The sequence below is a fragment of the Delphinus delphis genome, chromosome 11 (genome assembly GCF_949987515.2).
Source record: "Delphinus delphis chromosome 11, mDelDel1.2, whole genome shotgun sequence".
In the NCBI taxonomy this organism is placed as follows: Eukaryota; Metazoa; Chordata; class Mammalia; order Artiodactyla; family Delphinidae; genus Delphinus; species Delphinus delphis.
This window is the reverse complement of record NC_082693.1, coordinates 7,023,660-7,047,200: the sequence shown is the minus strand read 5'-3', so window position 1 is coordinate 7,047,200 and position 23,541 is coordinate 7,023,660. Positions and strand designations below refer to the sequence as shown.

Here is a 23,541-nt window from a genome sequence, read left to right as displayed (position 1 = left end):
CTCTTGGGGTCCAGGAAAAGGAGCGTGGATGCCTCCCACAAACCCGCACACATGCGCTTTTGGACAAAGAACTTTCAAATGCAGCAGGGAGGGGGGTAAACCCCAGGTCTGCTCAAATCCTTTCCTGCCCAGAAAGTCCGCACATACAGATTTGGGAAAAGGAGGAGTGCTGAGGCATGGGAGATAGAGACATCCTCTAAAACCACCTCCACAGATCTCAACGAAGATCCTTCAGACCCCAAACCAGCTAACTCAAGTGTCTCCCTATGTCCTCCCCCCTCCACACCGCCCTCCCGCCCAGCCCAGCCCAGCCCAGCCCGAGGTGCTCTCAGAAGGCCGTCTCTGTGAATGTCTGCATGTTTGTCTTTCTCCGTGTATATTTCTGTGCCTCTGTCCAGTGTGCCTGCTTCAGTTTGTCTTCTATGAGCCATTCCAGCCCCCGAGCCTCTGACCATCCCCTTTGCCACCACAGCACATTGGACACACAGGTTTCCATGGTGACACTTCAGACTTTAATACATTTTGCTAGGGATGATGGAAGGTGAGTCAGGCATCTGGTCACTTGGATGGGAGACAGCAGGGGTTCCATCTCCCCAGAGTCTGGAGGCAGCTGCCTCAGGGTCAGGGACAGAACGAGGCGTTACGCAACCAGGCCCCCCCACCCCCGAGTCCAGCAGGCCCACCTGGGCTCACAGGGTCAGCTGGGAGAAGATGGGGTTACCTGGGTCCCAAGATCCTCCCCAAGCTCTTGCACTCCCCTCACCTCCTGTCAGGGAGCAGCGTCGCCCTGCACTTAGCCCCAAAGGAAGTCCAACGACTCTGCTATCAGGGGACCCAAGGGAGAGTCGGCGGGGTGAGACTCCCAGCGGCCTGGGCCGGCGAGGAGAGGGCCCCGGCGAGGCCGTCGGAGAAGGCAGAGGTGTCTCGTCAATGAAGGTGGTGATCTCCTCTCGGAAGAAGCCTGGACCCCGTGGGGGTCCTCCACCTGACCCCAGAACCCCGCCCTCCAGGAATTGGCGAAGGCTGGCCAGCCCCCCGCCTTCAGCCTCCTCCTCCTCCTCCTCCAGCCTTTGTCTCGGTCCCAGGTACTCAGGAGGGCCCCCTAGGGCCCGGCTCTGGGCTGGGAGGACCCGGATGTCATCAGAGGATGACCACTTGTGCAGGAAAGAGCCAGGTGCCCGAGGAGTAGAGAAGATGTTGATCTCATCGTGGGACAGACGGCGGGACAGAGGGACCTGGGGAGAGGAGCAAGTAGACCCAGGGGTGCTGCCGGGACAAAGGGGGTAGAGGCAGGAACCAAAGTGGGGACTCTGCAAGATGGTTCCACCCCTTACACTTCTGCAAAACATCCTCTGATGGGCAAACCTGGTTCTGAGCGGTCTGAAGGGGAGCCTCCCTTGCCATGCCTTCCTTTCACCTACTCCTCATGTGCCCTGCAGGCTGGGGCTAGGGAATCGGGGGTCGGGCGGATAACAGAGACTGGAGAAAAGTAGTGAGGGGATACCCAGAATAGGAGGTGTACTGCCTAGTCCCATACCTGTAAGTAGTGGACCCTCTCAAGAGGGGGAAAGAGCGTGTGCCTTCCAGGCAGCAGCTTCACTTGGGTAGGGTCCCTACCCCCTGGTCCTGTGGCCCCATTGGCATCAAAGCGAACTTTGCACACTCGGCCATCTGCATAATCATCGCAGCCCCCATCTAGGAGAAAAAAGGGGCAGAGTGGTTACAGGCAGGGAACACCCACTTCCCCACCCCCTTTAAAAGCTCCCACCCCCTTATAAGCTCCCCAGAGAATCCTGTTTCCATTAGTCTGTAAGCTCCAAGAGGAAAACAAGAGCGGCCAACGTCTGTTCCATTCGGTGCGGAATCCCTAGTGATTCATACATATAGACACACTTATCTGAAACAGTTACCCCTGGCCCCCCAATCCCACGCCAGGAGCTGTCCCTGTAGCTGGGGAGTCTCTCTCAGGAAGCTTAGCTTTCCCTTGGTTCCACAGCCTTCCTTTATGGTTGTGTTAGTTCTCTGGACTGTTTCTTAGGCTCGGCGGAGGCAGAGCTGGCTAGTGTGGCCTTCGAGGGGGAACAGACACCGAGAGGAGGAAGCAGTGGGTGTGCATCGGGGTGATGATTGGGGAGAGGGGAGCCACGAGTCAACCCAGGGGCGCTGCAGGTTCTGTCCAGCAGGGGGCACTCCAGGGCAGCCCGTCCCCACAAGAAAAAGGGCTGGTAGAAAAGGGCAGGAAAGGGAGCCGACGCCTAGGAAAGCGAAAGCCCAGCCCCTCCTCTGACCGTCGTCGCCATCCTCCTCGGACATGATAGCCACGCACTGCTCCCACACCGTGCGCACGTCGGCGCGGTAGCGCTCGCAGGACCAGATGAAGGAAGGCAGCAGCAGCGTCTGTGCCATGGAGCACCACAGCACGGCCAGCACCATCCAGGGGGGAGCCGAGTCCGACTTCAGGGAGAAGAAGCTCACCACCTGGCAGGAGGATGGAGAGTGGCCCCGGGTCAGGGCCCAGAGCCGAGGGGGCCCACTCGACCCCAGATCCGACATCCTAGTGCAGCCGAGGGCGGGGCAAGAAGTCAGGAGCGGATGGTCCGGATCACGTAGGATCGGGACAGAGGCAAAGCTGGCGGTGAAGAAGGCTGAACAGAGGGGAAGGGATTGCCTCAGAGGAAGATCAGGACAGAGTACTGGAGAGAAAGCCCAGGGGTGCAGAGGGAGAGGAGCAGACGCCGTACAGTAAACTTGAAGACAGACTGAAATTCAGAAAGAGGGACTAGATGGGGATGCAGAAAGCTGGGGGCGGGGGGGGGGGGTGGTGAGCTCTCTGGGGTTGCCACCCAGGGGTGCTCAAGACCCTGTTGTATCCAGAGGGAGCTCGGGAGTGGAGTGTGGAGCTTAGCAGCTGGGTGATGGGTCTTGGGGGCTGAATAGTGGAGCTGCAGGATAGATGATGGAGCCAGAGGACAGGGAGTGGGACGGAAGGATGGATGGAGTTGAGTACTGGTCACTGGCGAACAGGCTACGGAGCTGGGCTAGTGGGAACTAGGAGATGGATGATAGAGATGGGGGTTCACAAGTGGGGCTGGGTAGAGAACAGGAAGAAGGATGATGGAGTTAGAGGTCAGGTGATCATGCTGGGGTCTGGGTATTGGAGAGAGCAGGTAGGGGGGAGTCCCAATCTCACCAAGATGGGCACCCCTGTGAGTGAGTCATAGAGAAAGACGATGGCGCTGACCAAGTTGGTGACCTGCAGGGATGTCTTGGCCGACTCGGACCCATCCAGCGAGGACCGCCGCTTCCCTCGGGCATCCTCCACCACAATGGCCGGCACCTCAAAGGCTGGCCGGGTGCCCAACCCCCCTGGCCCACCCCCCTTGGCCCCGCCCCCAGCCCCCGCTCTCCGGGCCTGTTGAGCCCTCCGGGGCCGGGCCCACAGCGTCTGGTAGAAGGTGATGGCCACACAGACCAGCCCCATGACGATGCCCCCAAGTAGCAAGAGGCTGAAGCAGACGCCAAAGCCGAGGCCAATCTTGGAGACGATGAACTGGCAGCCGCGGGCGTAGTAGCGCTCGCCGTTGTTGTGCCAGCCGATGGAGGGCAGCGTGGAGAGGATGAAGCTGACCATCCAGATGCCCACGACGGCGTGCAGCGCCTGCTTCTTGGCGTTGCTGAGGCGGTAGTTGACGGGCCAGCGCACCATCCACATGCGGTGGTAGGAGAGCGAGGCGACGGTGAAGCAGGTGGCCAGGGCCAGCGTGTAGTAGGTGGACACAAAGACCTTGCAGATGCTTTCGTTCCAGTCATAGTCGGAGGAGGCCTGGCGCCGGAGCTGCACCACAGCGAAGGTGGTGAGGGGCACGGCCGCCATGAGGATGTGCGTGCCTGCCAGGAAGCAGAGCAGCAGCTCCAGCGGCTTGTGCTTCTGCTGCTTGGCCGAGATGCTGAGGATGATCCAGGCGTTGGCCAGCAGTGCCAGGAGCCCGCAGGCCAGCCAGGACAACGCGTTTGAGCGGAGGGAGGCCTCCTCTGCCCCCGCCCCACCCCGAGCCATCCTTCGTCGGTCCCCCCACCCCCCTTGAGCTCTTGGGGGTGGGGGCTAGGTCTCACCCAGGAGCCCCACTCACACGCACCCCCATGATGCCCACAGTCCTTGCCCTGGAGTGAGGCAGGCCGCCCCTAGGCCTACCCTAGTGCTCAGCATTGCACGGCTGACCCAGCTAAGGTCAGGTGTGGAGGGCAGGGGAGGAGACGGAGGGTCAGCAGAGGTGGTCCTCCGCCTCCATGCTGGGTGGGACCCTTCCAGAAGTATCCCTGTAGTTGCTGGGGGAGGCAAGCTGACCGCTTTCCCAACTAGGAGGCTGGCTGGGAAGCCCTGGTCCCCATGTCAGGACTTCCAGCTGTCTTCTGCCTCTGGTGCTAGGCCAGTCAGGGGTCCTCCGGATGCCTCAAGGGGCATGGGGGCGGGGCTCAGCCGCCTGGACACCCTGCAAGGGAGAGATGAGGTGTGGAAGGGGCGGAGCAAAGCTGGGGTCTAGGCTGGTCTCCAGCTGGTACCCAAGGCTCCCTTCTCTTGAAATGATAGAAATGACTGGTTACTAGGGGTCATGGGGTCACCCAGAACATTCTCCTGCCTTAAAGCAGACGGTCACTCTAACACCCCACACGGATGAGAGCCCTGCTTTCCAGACCTCCAGGAGAGAAGGTATTCTGACCTCCTGTCTCCCATCCTTCGTCAGCCATTTTTCCTGCTTCTGGCCCTCCCGGGTCCCTCTTTCTGTCCCCTGCTCAGCACTCCTCAACCGCTGTCTTCACATCCCTGAATCTCTCCTCAGAGCTACCATGGCAGAGGTAAGACTCACTGGAAACTGGGATATGGTATTACAGTCATTCCCCAACCTTCCAGGCTCCTGGGTCCAGGGGTCCAGGTGCTCAGTTCCATCTCCCCAAGCCTGCATCACCCGCCCACTCACCGGGTATCTGGGAAGATGGGAGAAAGGAGGCTGGGACCGAGGCGGGGGTGGGGTGGGGTGGGGTGGGGGGTGGCAGGGAACCCGAAGACAGGGGAACCACTGACATCAGAAGCATCCAGAAAAGGAAAGAGGGGGAAACTAGGGGGAAGGAGGAGAGTTTGAACAGAAGAGAAGGAGAGAGGGGGCAAAGTGATAGTATTTGAAAATAGAAGGAAAAGCCAAGAGACCCCTGGAGAGGAGGCTTTGGGGGGAGGTGAGGGGGGGATGGAGGGAGGGAGCAGGGAATAGGGAGGCTGAGAAGAAAAGCCCAGTGTTCAATAAGGTTCAGACTCCCTCCACCTCATAGACCCCCACTCTTTCCTCCCCTGTCCTGAGCCTCAGTTTCCCTCTGATGGGAAGGAGGATGTTCTGAATTTGGTGACTCTGAGCTTCATCGAGCCCTGGGGAGGGGGTTCAGAGGAACTCGGGTGAAAGCCTGAAGAGAGTGGAGGCAGGAAGGATGGGCATAATGGCTTTGGGGTAAGCGAGGTAAAAATGGGGCACATCAGTGGTAGGGTCTGTTTCCTGTAGCAGACCCTTAGACCCTTGCCCTCCCCAAGAGGTCCTAGTCCATCCCCCACCTTTGTCTTCCCTCGGAGCCCAGTACACCCTAGTTGCCATGGCAATGGCCAGCTAGAGGGAGATGGAGGGAATCGGTCAGGAGCGCCCCCCATCTCCCCTCCAGCCTTGGACCCCTTCCCATCCACACCCACCCAGGCTCAGAGGGTGGGCTCGGGAAGAAAGAGCTGGGGACTCGGAGAGGGAGGGAGGCAGGAAGGATGTGAAGGGCAGAGAGAGGAGGTGAAGGACGGAGAGAGATCAGAGGAAGGTGGGAGGGGGTCCGGGGGACTCCAGGGCGGAAAGGGGTCCCTCGCCCTTCGGGGTAAACGGGTAAAAGGTCAGGCGGCTCCTCCCTCCTGCGGGCCACCCACCGCGGTCTCCAGGGCAGAAACAGCAGGTGGCTGGGGAGGAGGGGCCGGCCCGAGGGGGAGAGGAGGCGGCGGGGGGAGAGGGGAGGGGACCACGGGGGACAGGGCCGGGGTCGCCTTACCTCGGGCTGCGCCCAGCACTGCCATGGAGACAGCACTCCCGACGCGGCTCTCCCCGGCTCCCGCCGCCTGCCGGCTCCAGCTCGCCGCCCTCCTCCCTCCTCCCTCCTCCCTCCGGGCCTCCCTCCTCCCGCCCGTCCCAGCCTCTCCGTTCGGCCCCCTACGTCCCCCCGAGCCCCTCTCTCCCGGGGTCCTGCCGCCGCAGCCCCGGGTCGGGACGGAGGCGAGCCTTGAGGGGCGGGGGCGAGCGCGGGGCGGGGGACCGGACGGTGGGGACTTGGAGGGGGAGGGGCGAAGAAGGCGCCAGGAGGGAGGGAGCGAGGAGGACGGCGGGGAACCGGCTTCATTGGAGAACTGGATCGTGTCCTGCCCCCACCCCACCCGGTTTTCAACACGAACTCAAGCTCGATGAGGCAGCTGGTGTTGCTCGGGGAGTTGGACACGTGTGTCACTGTGTGTATCTGTAAGGGCTGTGCCCGGGCGTAGCTCACGCGGGCATGTGCTGGAGGCTGCCGAGTGAGGGGCGCTGGTGAGGACGCTGGGGCTGCTTGCGGGATGCGGGGTACACAGGCTGAAAGAAAGCACCCCACCAATACACACCACTTCCCCCTCCTGGAGCACAAATTCACACTTGTGTGGGCGACACACACAATTCTCCCGCACACATCACAGTTTTTCACGTGCAGGGCACACACAGCCCCTGCAGTTTCTCCCCTTCAGTGTATCACACACCCGCACACTCAGGGCCCTCTGGGGTGGGGAGGTGGGTAATCGGCCTCCAGAGGATTTTTCCCTCCCCAGGGAACCTTCGTCTCCTTCCTGGGGCAAGCCTGGCAACCTCTCCTCTGGGTCTGACCCCACAGATCAGAAGATTCCAGGTCCCCAGAAAAGAGCCATCTCTCTCTCTCTCTCTCTCTCTCTCTCTCTCTCTCTCTCTCTCACACACACACACACACACACACACACACACACACACACACACAAATGAAGAAGAGCATCTTCCTTAAAGTCAGTCTCTTGGATTTTTCTGTCAGCTCAGGGAGGCAGGGGTGGGGAATGGGCAGGAATACAAAGCAAGCCATGGGGAGCCCTGGAGACAACCGGGTGTTCTTCCTGGAAGAGGCGGCAAGCTGAAGGGAAAGGAAAAGGGGGAAAGGGTAGGGACTGCGGGACATGGTGAGAAAGGGAAGGGAGGAGAGGCAGAGGAGGCTGGGGATCCTGAGAGAAATGGATCAAGAAGAGGAGGAAGGGGTTTCCGTGGTGGCGCAGTGGTTGAGAGTCCGCCTGCCGATGCAGGGGACACGGGTTCGTGCCCCGGTCCGGGAAGATCCCACATGCCGCGGAGCGGCTGGGCCCGTGAGCCATGGCCGCTGAGCCTGCGCATCCGGAGCCTGTGCTCCGCAACGGGAGAGGCCACGACAGTGAGAGGCCCGCGTACCGCAAAAAAAAAAAAAAAAAAAAAGAAGAGGAGGAAGAAGAAAGCTTGTAAACCCAATTTTCTTGTCTCCTGAATCATTTGGCGGAGGGATGAAGGGGGGTATGGGGCAGGGAGACTGAGGCCCAGTGGGTATCTCTGAGGCCCAGAGGTACCCTCAGAGGGTTCACTGTCTGGCCAGCTCCCCACCCTGTCCCCCTGGCAAAGCTCACCTTCTAGAAGGTTCTGATAGGGTGCGTGGCGGGTCACTGTGCTCCAGCCTGTGCCCTGATTAGGAGAACTACAGGTTTTGTCCTCTGGTAATAGGATTCTGCTGAGATGAAGGAGGGATCCTCGGCAGGGAGGCCCTGAACTCTCTGAGGCAACCTCCCTGCGGTGAAGGGAATCCAAGGTAGTACCGGGCATCTATGACCAGCCAACTGCAGAGATCTGTGTGGTATTTGCCCCTGTGTTCAAGAGACAGCAGTGGACCTAGAGGTCAAGAGACCTGGGCTAGCCCACGTACTAGCCGTGTGAACCTAGGTCAGGCAATCATCTGACCTCTCTGCATTCCATTTCTGGTCTATAAACTGGAGATAATAATCTTGGTCCTGTCACTACCAGTCTTGTAGGATTTTCATGAGGTTCAAATAGACTAAGGATGTGAAACTGATTTGTAGACAGCGCCACGCTGCTTGGGTGGTAAGGAACTGTATCTGCGCACGAGTGTGCCCAGGGCGCTGGTCTGTGCTCAGGTCGGTATGTAAGTCTGTGGTTCTGCTGACACAGGGTAAGACGCAGGCAGAATGGAGCAGCACAGGCTGGCGGTCAGGAGCCTTTGGATCTGGACCCGTCCTTGACGGGCTGTGTGACCTTGGGCTAGTCCCTGCCTTCTCTGGTCCCAGGGTCCTCTCCCGAACAGTGGCCGCCCTGTGCTTCGTGCTTCAGACACCCAGCCTCACCCTCCAGGGCAGGCAGGGCCGGTCCCACGTGCTCCCCTGAGATGCAAGTGAGCAGTGAGGGAGAGGGTCGAGAAGAAATCATCAAAGAAGGGCTAGGGTTTGAGTGAAAAGGAAATGGGGAAGAGGGGGTGTGAGCGAGCCTCTGGAAGAGCGGACCCAAGGCCCACTGGACGGGGAGGGCAGGAGGCGGACAGAGGCGCTATGCTGGCTACATTCATCTGGTCCGCAGGCCCAGGAGACCAACAGAAAATGCAGGGGGAGCCAGCTGGGGAGGCTGCAGATGGGAAGCTCCTCCTGGCTGGGGCCTCAGGTGAGACTACATGTCTTCTGGAGCCGGCTGGAGGGACGAAGAATAAGAGGAGCGTGTCTGTTCCTCCCCAGCTCCCTGCTTTCCAGGCCCTCCCTGGCTCCCAGACCCTGCTTTTCTCTTCCAGCTCAGTGATGGCCTCCGGACACATCGCAGGCCCCCTGCCCCTCACCTCGCCGTCCTCCACCTCCCGCCAGCTACCTACCTCCTGGGCCATCCCTGCCTGCTTCTCTCCTCTCCACCACCTCCCTCTAGCCCCCCTCTCCTCTTCTTCCTCCCCTCCCTTCCCTCTCTTCTCCCCCCTTCCCTCTCTGCCCCCTAGTTACTGCGAGCAGTGGCAGGTCTTCTTCTCACTGAGGAGTCTCTTGATCTGAGATGTCCGCTGTGCCCGGCGCTGTCCAGGGAGAAAGAGAGGAGTCGTGAGGGTCCCAGGCCTCCGAAAGGGAGCTGCCCCTTGGAGGGGGGCGTGGGAGGGGAGAGGCAGTGACTGTGGCTGAGGCCATCTGTCCCAGAATTAACTCTGCGCCTTCCTGTCTCTCCCTCCGCGTGGGATCTGGGACGGGGCCCAGCTGGCAGTGAGGCTGCTGAGCAGCGGGCCGAGGGAGCCAGAGCAGAAGCAGGTCACCGACACAGGGTACCCTTGTTGCCGCACAGGCCTCAGGTGCGCAAGTGCCCCGCGGGGGAACGAGGGCGTCTGGGGAGGCTCACTCACCCTGCGGTGCCAGTATTTAGCAGAGAAGATGCAAAATCCAGTGAGAAGCAGAAGACTGGCGACCCCCCCCAGCACCACAGCCAGAAGCTTCGGCCAGGCGCGGGCGAGCACCGGGGGCAAAACTGCAAGAGAGAGAGCTGTGCTCAGCTCCCTGCCCGCTGCACTCAGGCACAGGGCACGCAGCAGGGGGGCCCGAGGAGGGAGGGCCTCGTTGCCCTGCCACACTTGGGTCTGGTCCTTGGGCTGGGAGAGCGGGGCAGGGTGCACGGGGCCCTCAGGGGCCCCCAGGGCTGGAAGGCAAAGGCTGGGGAAGGGGTTTTAAGGTTTAGACACTGCACTGTACCCTGGGGAGCTAGAAGCGGCGGTCCACGCTATGTGCCATGCGCATGAATGTGTGTATGTGTGTGTGTGTCTCTCTGTCTGGGTTTGAAAAGGAGCCAGGGAGGGGGGCTCTTGGTCAGGTGGACCCCACGCCTGGGCTGTAGACCTTAGGGAGATGGGAACTTGTAGGACTACAAGAGCCCAGGACCACACCCCACTTCACCTCATCACCCCTGTGTCCAGGCACCATACCTATAACCCACCCATCTCAGAGCAACTGGGAGGCTGGGTGGCCTCCACCAGCCTTGGGAGGGTCCCACGGTGGAGGAGGTCGGGGCTCGGGGTTAGGACACGGAATCTGGACTCTCACTCACTCTTGACCTTGGATTCCAGCAGGACTTTGCCCTTGTCGCTCAGTAGACACTGCCACATGCCTGCTTCGGGGCCCAGCACCGTCACCAGCTTCTGCTGATCTGAGACCCTCATACTCTGGTTCTCCTTCTTCAAGCTCAGTGTCAGCCTGGGGGACGTGGGTCCCAGCACCTCACAGGTCAAACTGTTTGGGGACTTAGTCACTGCAGAGGGACAAGAGCCTGAGACTGGGAGCCTGGACCTCTGGGTTCCCAGCACCTCCATGCTCTAAGGCGATTCGTAGGACAATGAAAATGATACTTTACATTGGCATTCCTCTTTTAGCCTCTCAGAGCACATTTTCATGCAGTTATGATGGAGGAAACAGGGTTTTTGAGGTCCAACAGTCTTACATTTGAACCCCAGCCCCACTGCTTACTATCTGTGAGTCTCTGAACAAGTTACTTACCCACCTGAGGCCCAGACAAAAATTAAATGGAGAAATACATGTAGAGCGCTTGACTGGGGCCCGGCAGGTACAAAGCATCAAATATTAGCCGTTATTATTTGTGAAGTTGTTAGGATGATCAAGGAGATAAGGATGGGGAGAACTCAGTGTGGCGTCTGACCTTGTCACCATCACTGTCGTACTGTTACCCTCTTTAGGAGAAAGCCGAGCCACAGAGGGGTCACAGGGGGTCGGGCAGAGGCAGAACCAGAGCCTGGTTCTCAGGGAGGACCCCTGGGAATTCTAGTGGAGGCCACCTTAGGCCGGCTCTTGGATGTCAGGGACGGACAGAGCATTGCAACCTCAGTTCAAAACCAGCCCTTGATTGGCTCCATCAGGCAGCCAGGGCCTAGGCATCCCTCTGGGGGCCTGTCCTGCCTTGGAGGGTCCCAGGGCCAGGTCCCTCCAGCCCCACCCCGCCCTCACCTTCTCAGCCTATCTCCTCACCTCTCATCACCACGAGCTTCACTTCCTGATACAACTTCCCCTTGGTGAGATTCAGGGTCAGGTTTCCAGAACCTGCGTACTGAGGCAAGGCCTGGGGCAGAGTCAGGTGGAGGGGGAGCTCCTTACTCATGCGGAGCTTGAGGTCCTTGCGAGCCTTTCCCACAGTCACCTTCCCGTTGTTCAATGTGAAGGTGATCCAGGACTCGGGGGAGGAATTCCCCTTTGCCTGCAGCCAACTCAGCTCCCCGCTCAGATTTTCATCTCCGAATGTGAGTGGGAAGGAAAAGTTCATCTGCTCCCCCTCCTTTGCATAGACTGTGCTGGAGACCTCCTGGAAGGCTGGAGGGGGACGGGAGAGAACCCGGGTCCATACGCAGGCACGCGGCGGGTAGGCACGTGGTGGGGGGAGACGGGAGGAGACCAGGTGAGTCCAAACACCCAGGCTGCCATTCGGGCGCTTAAACTCCCATCTACCTCTCCTCTCCTCTCTCAGCTCTGCACCCCAGGGAGGTCCCACGGCAGCAGCCCCTCCCCCTAGAAGCCCTCCTAGAACAGCCTAGCCACAAGGGCCTCTCCCTCCTCAGGATCCTAGAGCACAGAGGCCATTTGGCCTGCACCACTTGGGTACATAAGTTATCACCCTTCACAAGATAAGAGCAAATCCTGGCTGACTACGTGCCAGGTGCTGTTCTAAGTGCATTCCGTACGTTACTTCTGCTCATAACACGACAAGGTAGGCTAGACCATCCCTGTTTTACAGATGCAGAAACCAAGGCACAGAGAGGTTCAGTAACTTGCCCAAGGCCGCACGGTTAAGCCAGAGCCAGGATTTCAACCAGAGTCCACACACTTCACCACCGCACACCCTACCGTGTGTCCCGTAAGCACCTGGAGGACAGGATCTGGGGTGGTGCCTGCCTTCTGGGCTCTTTTTTCCCTCCCGAAGCCTAGCTCAGGAGGCATCAAGTTTGCAACGTCAGATTTCATCTGGACTGGCTTGCTGCTCTGAGTGTCCCTGAATTAGTGGCTTTGCCAACTTGGTGGGAGGGGGGAGCTGAGACAACGGAGAACATAGACGCCCTTGACAGCCCTCCTTTGGGGCTTCCTCCTGGGTCTCTGGGGTCCCTCACGTCCTCACATCCCCTGTCCCTCCCTTCCCCCATGTCCACTACCCTGAGACGTGGCTGTAAATGAGAAGCTTGAGGAAGAGAGGGCCCAGTATGTCCCCCAGGGCAGACCCAGAACTGGAGCAGCAGCGAGAGCAGAGGGACCGTCTGTCAGGCCAGGGGGCCTGCGGAGGAGGGGAGCGCCTCTTACCCAGCACCAGGATGTGCTTGTTGAACACCAGTGTCTGCTGGGCCTGGGAGACGGTACATGTCCAAGTGCCACTGTCCTGCAGCCCCACCTGGGGCAGTGACAGACTCTTCTCATTCTTCCTTTTATTCCCTGGACCTTTCCATTGCACTGAAGGGTTACTACCAGAGGGGCCTTCCAAGGTCAGGGTCAGGCTCTGTCCCAGCAGCAAGCGGGTGTCCGAGCTGGCAGTCACTGTGGGGGGAGCAGGCCAGTTGTGTCACAGACACGCACCATCTTCAAGGAGAAGGGAAGAAGCCAGGAGACCAAGGGTGTCTCTCCGTTACCCCCATCCCAGCATCTCCCTTCTGCCCATCCCCAGCCCAAGGCAGCGTTTCCCTTTCCCCTCCCCCTCTCCTTGTCTCTCTCAGTCCTCCCTCTGTCTCCTGCCTTTCCATTTCCCTCACCCCCACCCCTAGGTCTCTTTGACTCCCCCTGCCTGACCCAAGGCCTGAGGAGGGGCTGAGGAGATGCGGCGGCCTGTCTGATCAGTCTCTGGACTGTTGAAATGCCACCAGCTCAGGTCCTGGTTTGGGCACAGGGATGGGAGTCAAGGAGGAAGGGAGGTTGGCTGGAGGTGTCCTCATCCCAGGCTGCCCCACTCACATCTGAACACCTGCAATTCCACCTCGATCTTCTTGTCCTCCACTTCGCAGATGTAAGTCCCCGAGTCAGGTACTTCAAGATCCTTGATGACCAGAGGAAAGGATCCTTGGTCCCACAGGTTTATTTTTGATTCGACTCGAGAGTTCAGGTTGGAGGCACCTGGGAGTAGAATGCCACCGTACTGAGGAGGTTGGGGTACCCTGGAGGCACGGCACCCCCTGGCAAGGGCGGTGCCCACAACTCTGCTGATCTGAGTTGCTCATTTCCAGCAGAATCTGCCTCGGGTCCTAATCTGAGAACCCCAGACTGGCGAGGAGGTCCCAACACATTCTTTTACCAGGCCAGGACAACATCTCACTAACCCAAAATATAAAATCTTACCTTCATTTAGAGAGCACCAACTCCTACATGCCAAACACTTTACATGCATCATCTCAAGTAATCTTCACAACAGTTCTGAGAAATAGGTACTGTTTTGCTTATCTTGCAAATGAGGAAAGTGAGGCTCAGAGAAATTAAGTAGTTGCCCAAACTCTTGCTAACACGTTATCGGCAGAAACATAAACCAGTACAATTTCTTTGGAAGGTAATTTGTTTTGTTTTCGTTTTCGTTTTTAAAATTTTTATTGGCGTAGAGTTGATTTTAAATGTGTTAGTTTCTGCTGTACAGCAAAGTGAATCAGTTCTGCATATACATACGTCCACTCTTTTTAAAATTCTTATTCCATACAGGTCATTACAGAGAATTGAGAAGAGTTCCCTGTGCTATACGGTAGGTCCTTATTAGTGATCTATTTTATATACAGTAGTGTGTATATGTCAGTCTTAATCTCCCAATTTATCCCTTCCCCTGGAAGGTAATTTGTAATGTCTACCAGAATTACAAACGCACATGCAGAACTAAATGTTCACCAAGGAAGGAGAGGTTAAATAAATTAGAGTTCACCCATTCAGCGGAATGCTATAAGAGAAGAAGGAGAAGGATCTTTCTATTCTGAGATGGAATAATATCTAAGAAACATCATTAACTGAAAAAAGCAAGATATTAAGCAGGCTACCATTGCTTGAAAAGGAGGGGGAAAGTTATTTAACATCTATCTATCTATATCTATCTATCCATCTATCTATCTGTCTCTCTATCTACCTATCCTGCCTGGTATATGAACAAATATTTCTAGAGGTGAATGTAAGGAAATGGTCGCCTTAGTAGTCCCTAGGGAGAGGAAGTGCATCCCCATGAGACAGGTGTGGGAGGGCTTTTCACTTTATGCCCTTTTCTACCTTTTGAATTTATTTTATTTTATTTTATTTTATTTTTTTGTGGTACGCGGGCCTCTCACCGTTGTGGCCTCTCCCGTTGTGGAACACAGTCTCTGGACGCGCAGGCTCAGCGGCCATGGCTCACGGGCCCAGCCACTCTGCGGCATGTGGGATCTTCCCGGACCGGGGCACGAACCCGTGTCCCCTGCATCGGCAGGCGGACTCTCAACCACTGCGCCACCACGGAAGCCCTACCTTTTGAATTTTGACATCAGTAAGTGGTGGAGCCAGGATTAAGATTCAGGCTGTTGGGTACGCTGTGCAGTACTGTCTCTGGAAAGTTCTGCAAGCACGGACATGCGGCCTCCTCCAGTCTCCTCATCAGAACAACCAGCACCCAGAGGAAGCTCTTCTCTTTAGCTAACTATTTTCTGGGTGCAGCAGCAGCCCCAGAACTTCATTACAATGAAGGGCTTTAGCAGCTAAATTTGCATAGCGAAGACACAGGCTTTTACTTAGAATGCGTATTTGCAGGGATGGGGTGAAGGCGGCTGAGATAAAGCTCCCACCCTCAACCCCCTGGCCCTCTCCCCATTTTGGCCTTGGTGTGGGAGACGTACTGTCAAGTCGGCCGTCATTCTCCTTTCTTGCCTCTTCCAGACCCCACAGCCCCTTCCCGCTGCTCAGGGCCACCCTCTCCAGGAGACCTTTCCAGATAACCTGTAGCCCTGGGCTCACACCCACCCCCGATTTTCCTCCAGCTCTGCCCACCTCCCCTTTCATTTGTCCTGCAGGAGTCCCTACCCTACCTGCTCTCTCCCCTGGATCCGTGTGCTGGTTAGCTCCCCAATTTTTCTGAAATCCTACTACATTCCTTTTACAATCTACCAAACTTCTTGAAGGGGTAGCCTCCTCTGGTTCTGCCCCCGTGTGACTTCTTTCGATTCTCTCCTCCACATCTGAGCACCCTTCCCTTTTCTTCCCCTTGGACTCCTATTCTGCTGTCTACATTTAGGTGCTACTCCGGACTCTCTCCTGGATCCTCTTCCCCGTTTCTGTAGACATTCTCAATTCCACTGCATCCCCTGTCGGCTCTGCAGATGACCCCCAGCCCCAGCCTCTCGCCTACATCCTGGGCCCACGTTTCCAGTGGCCCAAGGGATGACTTTATCTGGATGTCCTGCCATCACCCAAAACGCAATTGGTTCCAAATGAAATGTAACACCCTTTCCCTAAAATAACTTTTCCTCCTTGCTTCCCTTTTAAAACGTCTTCCGAGCCTCGTCATGACCCCCTTGTCCGGACTGTTCCATACCTTGTAAAAGTGATTCTACTTTGTGAAAGGTCAAAGGTTATCAGTGCATCTGGGATCAATTCATGGAGGAGACCAGTACTGAACCAAGCCTTAAAAGAAGTTCAGGCGGTGAGCTAGAGGAAAGGGTTGCAGCAAGGACATCTAGGAAGGGGGAAAAGCTCCAGGAAAGCTGCACAGGCAACCACCTCAAAGCAGTGAGGAAGGGGCCTCCCTGGTGGCGCAGTGGTTGGGAGTCCGCCTGCCGATTCAGGGGACATGGGTTCGTGCCCCAGTCCGGGAAGATCCCACATGCCGCGGAGCGGCTGGGCCCGTGAGCTATGGCCGCTGAGCCTGCGCGTCCAGAGCCTGTGCTCTGCAATGGGAGAGGCCACAACAGTGAGAGGCCCGCGTACCGCAAAAAAAAAAAAAAAAAAAAAGCAGTGAGGAAAACACCTGGGTGTGAGGTTTCTGGCTGGGGAGCTGCAGCAAGCGATGCTGAGGGGAAGAATGTCAGGCAGAGGCTTCCAGGCTTAGCCTAATGGACTAGGGAGTGAAACACGCAAAGCATTGCTTTGGGAGCCGGTACTGCTGCAGGAGGAAGAGAATTGAAGTAGGAGAGACTGGTAGCAGAGAGAATTGCCAGGAAGCTTCCACTGTAATCCAGGGGAGGGGTATGTAGCCTTGGCTAATGAGGGTGGAGTTCCCATGAGAACAAAGAAGATGAAACAGAAAAACACTTCCACGGGAAGGAATGGCCATAAGCAGTGACTGATGGGAAATCAGGGACTGAAGTAGGGGAAAAAAAAAAATTGGCTCTATGGTTCAGAAACTGGGGGAGTCAGGAGAGTGATGCTGCCATGGTCAGAGATCAGGAAGCCGGGAAGGGGAGCTGTTCTGAAGGAAATTCAAATCATGGTAACAGAACAAAAACGTCAACACAAAAGAGGTAAGAACGTTTAGAAGGGAGTACATATGTTTCAATCTCACAGGCAATCATAGAAATGCAAATTAAACCAACAATGATATAGTTTTCAACCATCAAATTAGCCAAAAAAAAAAGTTTTAAATATTACTATTCAGTGTCAGCAAGGGTGCTGGTGAGATAGGCACACAGTGACATTATTATCTAGACTTATTGTAAATGGCTAGAACCTTTCTGGAAGTGATCTTGCAGTATATACCAACTTTTTTTTTTTTTTTTTGCGGTACGCGGGCCTCTCACTGTTGTGGCCTCTCCCGTTGCGGAGCACAGGCTCCGGACGCGCAGGCTCGGCGGCCATGGCTCACGGGCCCAGCCGCTCCGCGGCATGTGGGATCTTCCCGAGCCGGGGCATGAACCCGTGTCCCCTGCATCGGCAGGCGGACTGTCAACCACTGTGCCACCAGGGAAGCCCTGTCTTTAGTTTTTAGAAGTTTAATTATGATGTTTTTTTAAAATTTATTTTATTTTTTAATTTTATTTTTGGCTGCATTGGGTCTTTGTTGCTGTGTGCGGGCTTTCTCTAGTTGCGGTGACCAGGGCTACTCTTCATTGCAGTGCGTGGGCTTCTCATTGCGGTGGCTTCTCTTTGTTGCAGAGCATGGGCTCTAGGCACGCGGGCTTCAGTAGTTGTGGCACGCAGGCTCAGTAGTTGTGGCTCACGGGTTCTAGAGCACAGACTCAGTAGTTGTGGTATACAGGCTTAGTTGCTCCACGGCATGTGGGATCCTCCTGGACCAGGGCTCGAACCTGTGTCCCCTGCACTGGCAGGAGGATTCTTAACCACTGCGCCACCCGGGAAGCCCTAAGAAGTGTCTTGATGTGGATTTCTTTAGGTTTATCCTGCTTAGGTTTTGCTCAACTTCTTGAATCTATAGGTTAATATCTCTTGCCAAATTTGCAAATTTTTCAGCCACTATTTTTTCCAGTACTTTTTCAGTTCAATTTTCTTTCCCTTCTCCTTCACTCATTGACACAAATATTACATCTTTTGTTAGAGTCCCACAAGTCCCTATGGCTTTGTTCATTTTTTCCACTCTATTTTCTCTCTGTTGTTCAGATTGTGTAATTTCTATTGTTCTATCTTGCAGTTCACTGATTCTTTCCTCTGTCCCCCCCACCCCAATGTGCTGTTGGGCTCATTCATTGATCCCTTGTATTTTGGTTATATTTTTCCATTCTAAAATTTCCATTTGGTTCTTTTTATATTACCCTTTTTTTTTGGCCAGGCTGTGCAGCTTGTGGAATTTTAGTTCCCCAACTAGGGATCAAACCTGGGCCCCAGCAGTAAAGCACCAAGTTCTAACCACTGGACCAGCAGGAAATTTCCAACATCCTCTGTTTCTTTGCTGAAGCTTTCTGGTTTTCATTTGTTTCAAGCATGTTTGTAATTGTTTGCTGAAGAACTTTTTATCATGGCTGCTTTAAAGTATTTGTCAGATAATTCTATCCTCTCTTTCATCTCAGTGTGGGCATCTGTTGGTTCTTTTTTTCATCCAGTTTGAGATGTTTCTGGTTCTTAGTATCAAGAGTGATTTTCACTTGGAACCTGGACATTTGAGTGTTATGTTATGAGATTCTGGATCTTATTTAAACCTTCTTTTTTAACTGGCTTTCTTTTATACCATTCTTATTACTGCCAGGTAGAGGAAGAAATCTAGGTTCTCCCCTCACTCTCCACTGTGCTAGAGGGGGATGCTCCTCATAACTGGTCAGGGGTGGAAGTTCCAGTTCCCCACGTGGGGAAGTTCCAGTTCCCCATGTGGTCTCCATAGATCCTGGTTACTACAGGGTGATGGTAAAGGTCTTGACTCTCCACTAGACCTCTTCTGACACCACCCCAGCAGGGTGGGGTGCCTCCTGACTGCTGGGTGGGGTGGAAGTCCAGGATCTTCCTGTGATCTCCACTGACTTTACAGGGGGTGGAGGAGCCTTCTCACTGGCTGGGGGGGATGCACAGCCCCATTCTCTACTTTGCATTCTCTGATCCCATCTCAATGGAGGTGTTGGGTGCCTACACAGCCTGGGTGGGGGTGTGTGGAAGTTTAAGCTCCCAGTCAGCCTTTGTTGGCATGGGAGGGTGCGGGGTCACAGTTTTCCTCTGGTGTTTGGCTGAAGTAGAACAGTCGTTATATTGAAGTTTTTTGTCTTGCTGGGTTGCTCCTTTCCTGGTCCTTTGACTAAAGAGAGCAGGCTTCTGTGAGGCTTATTTTCGTCTGTGCCCATCAGAGCTTCCAGGTTGCCGGCTTCTTCAGCTCCAAGACTGGGGTATTCGAGGCAAAAAGAAAACTCGCCAACCTGTTGTTCTTCAGGCCCTGAGGTCCCTACCAGTCTGCTCTCTTCTCAATACCTTTCAGAATCTTCTTATGTTAGTTCTATATGCAATGTCTAGGTTTTCATTTGTATTTCGTGAGAGGAAGAGTGAAGAGTATGTTACTATGGACTGAATTGTGTTCCCCCAAAATTCATATGTAGAAGTCCTAACACTCAATGTGATGATATTGGGAGATAGGGAGGTAATTAGATTTATATGAGGCCATGAGGGTGGGGCCTTCCTGGAGGGATTAGTGCCCTCATAAGAAGAGACCCCAGAGAGCCCTCTCTCTGTCTCTGCCATGTGAGGACAGAGCAAGTAGGTGGCCGTCTGCAAGCCAGGAAGAGAGCTCTCTTAAGAACCCGACCATGGGGCTTACCTGGTGGCGCAGTGGTTAAAAATCTGCCTGCCAATGCAGGGGACATGGGTTTGAGCCCTAGTCCAGGAAGATCCCACATGTGGCAGAGCAACTAAGCCCGTGTGGCACAACTACTAAGCCTACACTCTAGAGCCCGTGAGCCACAACTACTGAAGCCTGCACTCTAGAGCCCATGCTCCGCAACAAGAGAAGCCACTGCAATGAGAAGCCTGCTCACCACAATGAAGCATAGCCCCCACTTGCTGCAACTAGAGAAAGTCTGCACGTAGCAATGAAGACCCAACGCAGCCAAAAATGATAGATAAATAAATAAATAAATAAAGAACCCAACCGTGCTGGCACCCTGATCTCAGGACATCCAGCCTCCAGAACTGTGAGAATATGTGTTTCTCTTGTTTGAGTCACCCAGACCATGGTATTTTGTTATGGCAGCCCAAGCAGACTAATATGTATGTCTACTCAATTTTCCGGAAAGCCCTTGTTTTTTATTATCTGCATAGTTTCCCACAGTTGTACCATAGTTTAACCCTTTCATCATTGATGGGTTTTCAGTTTGAATTCTGTGCTTTCATATTATAAGCAATGCTTATAACAACATCCTTGCACAGGTTTCATGAAATATTCCTGATTTTATTTCTGTCAAATAGATTTTCCAGGGAATTCCCTGGCGGTCCAGTGGATAGGACTCTGCACTTTCACTGCCAAGGGTGGGGATTCAAACCCTGGTTGGGGAACTAAGATCCCGCAAACCGCGTGGCATGGCCAAATAAATAAATAAAATAAAACTATTTAAAAAATAGATTTTCCAGAATAGCTATTACTAGGTAAAAAGATTTTAGAACTTTGTACTTAGTAAACATTGACAGATTACTTTAAAAAATTAGCCTAATAATTGATTGTCCCATCATGATATAATGTTCTGAGGGAGTAGGATAAAAAGTATGTATAGTATGATATCATCTATGTAAATAATATATATTTTCCACACTAAACAAAGATCAGAAGGAAGTAAATGAAAATGTTAACAACATATCTCTGAGTGGTAGAATTATGTGTGCATTTGATTCTCTTCCTTATTCTTTTCTGCATTTGCCAAATATTCTATAATGAGCATGTAATACTTTAAAAATCTGGAGAAAAAAACAGTTAACATCAATAAAATTTACATAAAGGAAGTAACATATTGAAAAGTGCACATTGATATACAGTTGCATCTTACTATAGCAGATGCCATTTCAGCAAAATTTGTATAATAAAAAGATATCTAAAGAGCAAGCTGACCTGGCCCACAGATTTCACTTCTAGGAATTCATCCTACAGAGACATTTGTACGTTTCCAAAGATACCAGGTTTGACTCACTGAAGAATTCTTTTTTGTGAGAGCAGTAAAATGAAAATAGCCTAAGTGTCGAACAATATGGGATTAGTCAAATAAATCATGGTATAATTATACAAAAGAACTATGCAGTCACAGAAAAGAAATGAGGTAGAAATATATAGAGAGGGACAGATATATGCAGATACAGATAGATGCACACACATATCGAATACAGAACAATCTTCAAAATACCTGCATAATTTTAAGAAAAAAAAAAACCCCAAGGTTAGAACCAGGGGCACTGTTATGGTGTGCTCATTGCCTGAACGTCTCTTTTGTTCTTTACTATATTATATCCCCAGCACCTAGAACATTATCTAATTACTTAATTAACATATAGCCTCTCTCTCTCTCTCTCTTTCTCTCTCCATATATATATATACATATAATATATACCCATATATGATAAATTGATTTTATGTAAGAAGAGAGGGGAACCTATATATATATATGCTTCTACATGCATGGTTCCTCTCTTTTTTTTTTTTTTTTTTTTTTTGCGGTACGCGGGCCTCTCACTGTTGTGGCCTCTCCCGTTGCGGAGCACAGGCTCCGGACGCGCAGGCTCAGCGGCCATGGCTCACGGGCCCAGCCGCTCCGCGGCATGTGGGATCTTCCCGGACCAGGGCACGAAGCCGTGTCCCCTGCATCGGCAGGCGGACTCTCAACCACTGCGCCACCAGGGAAGCCCCCATTCTATTGCTTTTAATGAAAGTAAACCAAGTATGGTCATGGATCTGTAGCAACAATATTCGTGAAATCATGGGTTTTATATGATAGTTATTTTTCTAATATCCATTAATATAATGAAATTATAATAGACCACCAGAAGCCATTCCCCAGCCCACCAGCAGCTGGCAGAGGGAGGCTCTGCACTTGGAGAGTCCCTGAGACTCTCAGCTGGAACCTCCAGGATCCCAGAGTTTACTCGGAGCTGGGCTCTGACACCAGGGGTGTTCAATCCCTGGGGCTTTCCTCTCTGAACGGGGAGTGGGGCCAGCCTACCTTTGTGCCAGAAGTAGCCGTGACGCCCCAGAATCTTGGTCTGGTAAGAATTTTTCCAGCTGAAGAACAGGCTCTTATTCTGGGAAGCCTTGCAGGGCAGCTCTGCGAGTTCTCCTGCCTTACCCAGCACCACTTTCTTCCCCTGAGTGCCGGCTGGGAGCATCACTAGGTGGAAAAACAGGGGGTCAGGCTTCGAGGGTGTGGCTGCGCTGCCTCCGCCTTATCCGCCCCACACACACATTGCATTTCCCAATCAGCCCCTCCTCCCAGGCCACCTGCACCCAGACTCCAAGTCTGAGCACTCACCCAGTTGCAGCACCAGGAACAGGTGCCTAAGAGAGGTTCCGGGGTCCATTGTGGCTTTGCTGAGGCAGGCAGGGACCTGGGCCTTCCCGCAAAGGAAAGGCAGGGCCTGGGGGAGACACCAGTCATCAGTCAGCAGGCGTTCACCTGGCCTGGGACCCCTTCAGGACCTGGACAGCCAGGCCAGGACCTAGACGTGTAGATCTCTAAACAAGACACCCACTGGACATGCCACACATGCTGTACCCAGACCGGGGGTGGGTTCTCTGCCAGGTGGGACCAGAAACGGATTCTCGGAGCAGGTGGTAAATTGGGACTAGGACCAGGGAGCCAAGCCAGGTCATGAAGGTCCTTGAGTGCCATACTGGGAGGCTGGGACTCGACCCTGGGCGCTAGGGAGATTTACTTAGAGAAGGACAGGAGTAGATTTACAAGATAGATGCCTTCAGCTGTTGAGCAAACAATGAGCTGGAGGAGGTCAAACACTGGAGGCAGGATTTCAAGAATCCTGGTGAGAAAACTCCAAACTACAACTAGAACTACCATATGACCCAGCAATCCCACTACTGGGCATATACCCTGAGAAAACCATAATTCAAACAGACACATGCACCCCAATGTTCACTGCAGCTCTATTTACAATAGCCAGGAGATGGAAACAACCTAAGTGTCCATCATTGGATGAACGGATAAAGAAGATGTGGCACATATATACAATGGAATATTACTCAGCCATGAAAAGAAACGAAATTGAGCTATTTGTAGTGAGGTGGATGGACCTACAGTCTGTCATACAAAGTGAAGTAAGTCAGAAAGAGAAAGACAAATACCGTATGCTAACACATATATATGGAATCTAAGAAAAAAAATGTCGTGAAGAACCTAGGGGTAAGACAGGAATAAAGACACAGACCTACTAGAGAATGGACTTGAGGATACGGGGAGGGAAGGGTAAGCTGTGACAAAGTGAGAGAGGCATGGACATATATACACTACCAAACGTAAAATCGATAGCTAGTGGGAAGCAGCCGCATAGCACAGGGAGATCAGCTTGGTGCTTTGTGACCACCTAGAGGGGTGGGATAGGGAGGGTGGGAGGGAGGGAGATGCAAGAGGGAAGAGATACGGGAACATATGTATATGTATAACAGATCCACTTTGTTATAAAGCAGAAACTAACATACCATCGTAAAGCATCATTTAACTCCAATAAAGATGTTAAAAAAAAAAAAAGAATCCTGATGAGACAAGATGAGGCCTGAACTCAGAGAGACGGACTTGAGGGAGGAGCTCTGAATTAAAACTCCCAGGACTGGGACTTCCCTGGTGGTCCAGTGGGTAAGACTCCACGCTCCCAATGCAGGGGGCCCAGGTTTGATCCCTGGTCTGGGAACTAGATCCCGCATGCATGCCACAACTAAGAAGTCTGCATGCCGCAACTAAAGATCCGCATGCTGCAACTAAGACCAGGCACAGCCAAAATAAATAAATAAATAAATATTTAAAAAATAAAATAAAACTGCCAGGACTTGGGGCCTGATTCAGTGTGAGTGATGCGGCCAGAGAAAGAGCAGAGGGCGATTC

At 53.8% G+C, this 23,541-nt stretch overlaps 2 protein-coding genes across 4 annotated transcripts; both read right to left on the bottom strand.

The window, feature by feature from the left end:
- Positions 1-497: 497 nt before the first annotated feature.
- GPR162 (G protein-coupled receptor 162) lies at positions 498-6,198 on the bottom strand. Of its 3 annotated transcripts, XM_060024213.1 has the most exons (6): positions 6,067-6,198; positions 4,193-4,490; positions 3,191-3,888; positions 2,289-2,478; positions 1,538-1,695; positions 498-1,235 (listed from the first exon to the last, which is right to left on the bottom strand). In XM_060024213.1, the coding sequence occupies exons 3-6, from the start codon at positions 3,872-3,874 to the stop codon at positions 690-692; spliced, it is 1,578 nt and encodes a 525-aa protein (XP_059880196.1). In that variant the 5' UTR covers positions 3,875-3,888; positions 4,193-4,490; positions 6,067-6,198; the 3' UTR covers positions 498-689. The 3 variants fall into 3 exon arrangements, with proteins under 3 accessions (XP_059880196.1, XP_059880195.1, XP_059880197.1); XM_060024212.1 differs by having other exon boundaries at positions 3,191-4,490; XM_060024214.1 differs by lacking the exon at positions 3,191-3,888.
- A 2,483-nt stretch (positions 6,199-8,681) lies between these two features.
- Positions 8,682-22,009, bottom strand: CD4 (CD4 molecule). The gene is made up of 9 exons (XM_060026059.1): positions 21,961-22,009; positions 21,655-21,819; positions 13,046-13,204; positions 12,404-12,634; positions 11,087-11,425; positions 10,155-10,355; positions 9,460-9,581; positions 9,074-9,141; positions 8,682-8,777 (listed from the first exon to the last, which is right to left on the bottom strand). The coding sequence occupies exons 1-9, from the start codon at positions 22,007-22,009 to the stop codon at positions 8,747-8,749; spliced, it is 1,365 nt and encodes a 454-aa protein (XP_059882042.1). The 3' UTR covers positions 8,682-8,746.
- Positions 22,010-23,541: the final 1,532 nt, after the last annotated feature.

Bases quoted from the DNA above. Each gene is read 5' to 3' on its own strand.
- GPR162 (XM_060024212.1), bottom strand. From the start codon at position 4,057: ATGGCTCGGGGTGGGGCGGGGGCAGAGGAGGCCTCCCTCCGCTCAAAC. The intron at 2,479-3,190 runs GTGAGATTGGGA...TCCTCCTGCCAG, and splicing joins TCACAGGGGTGCCCATCTTG to GTGGTGAGCTTCTTCTCCCT. The intron at 1,696-2,288 runs GTCAGAGGAGGG...TTTTTCTCCTAG, and splicing joins CGAGGAGGATGGCGACGACG to ATGGGGGCTGCGATGATTAT.
- CD4 (XM_060026059.1), bottom strand. From the start codon at position 22,009: ATGGACCCCGGAACCTCTCTTAGGCACCTGTTCCTGGTGCTGCAACTG. The intron at 12,635-13,045 runs GTGAGTGGGGCA...CTCCCCCCACAG, and splicing joins GGAATTGCAGGTGTTCAGAT to TGACTGCCAGCTCGGACACC. The intron at 9,582-10,154 runs GTGAGTGAGAGT...TCTCTCTTGCAG, and splicing joins GCTGGAATCCAAGGTCAAGA to TTTTGCCCCCGGTGCTCGCC.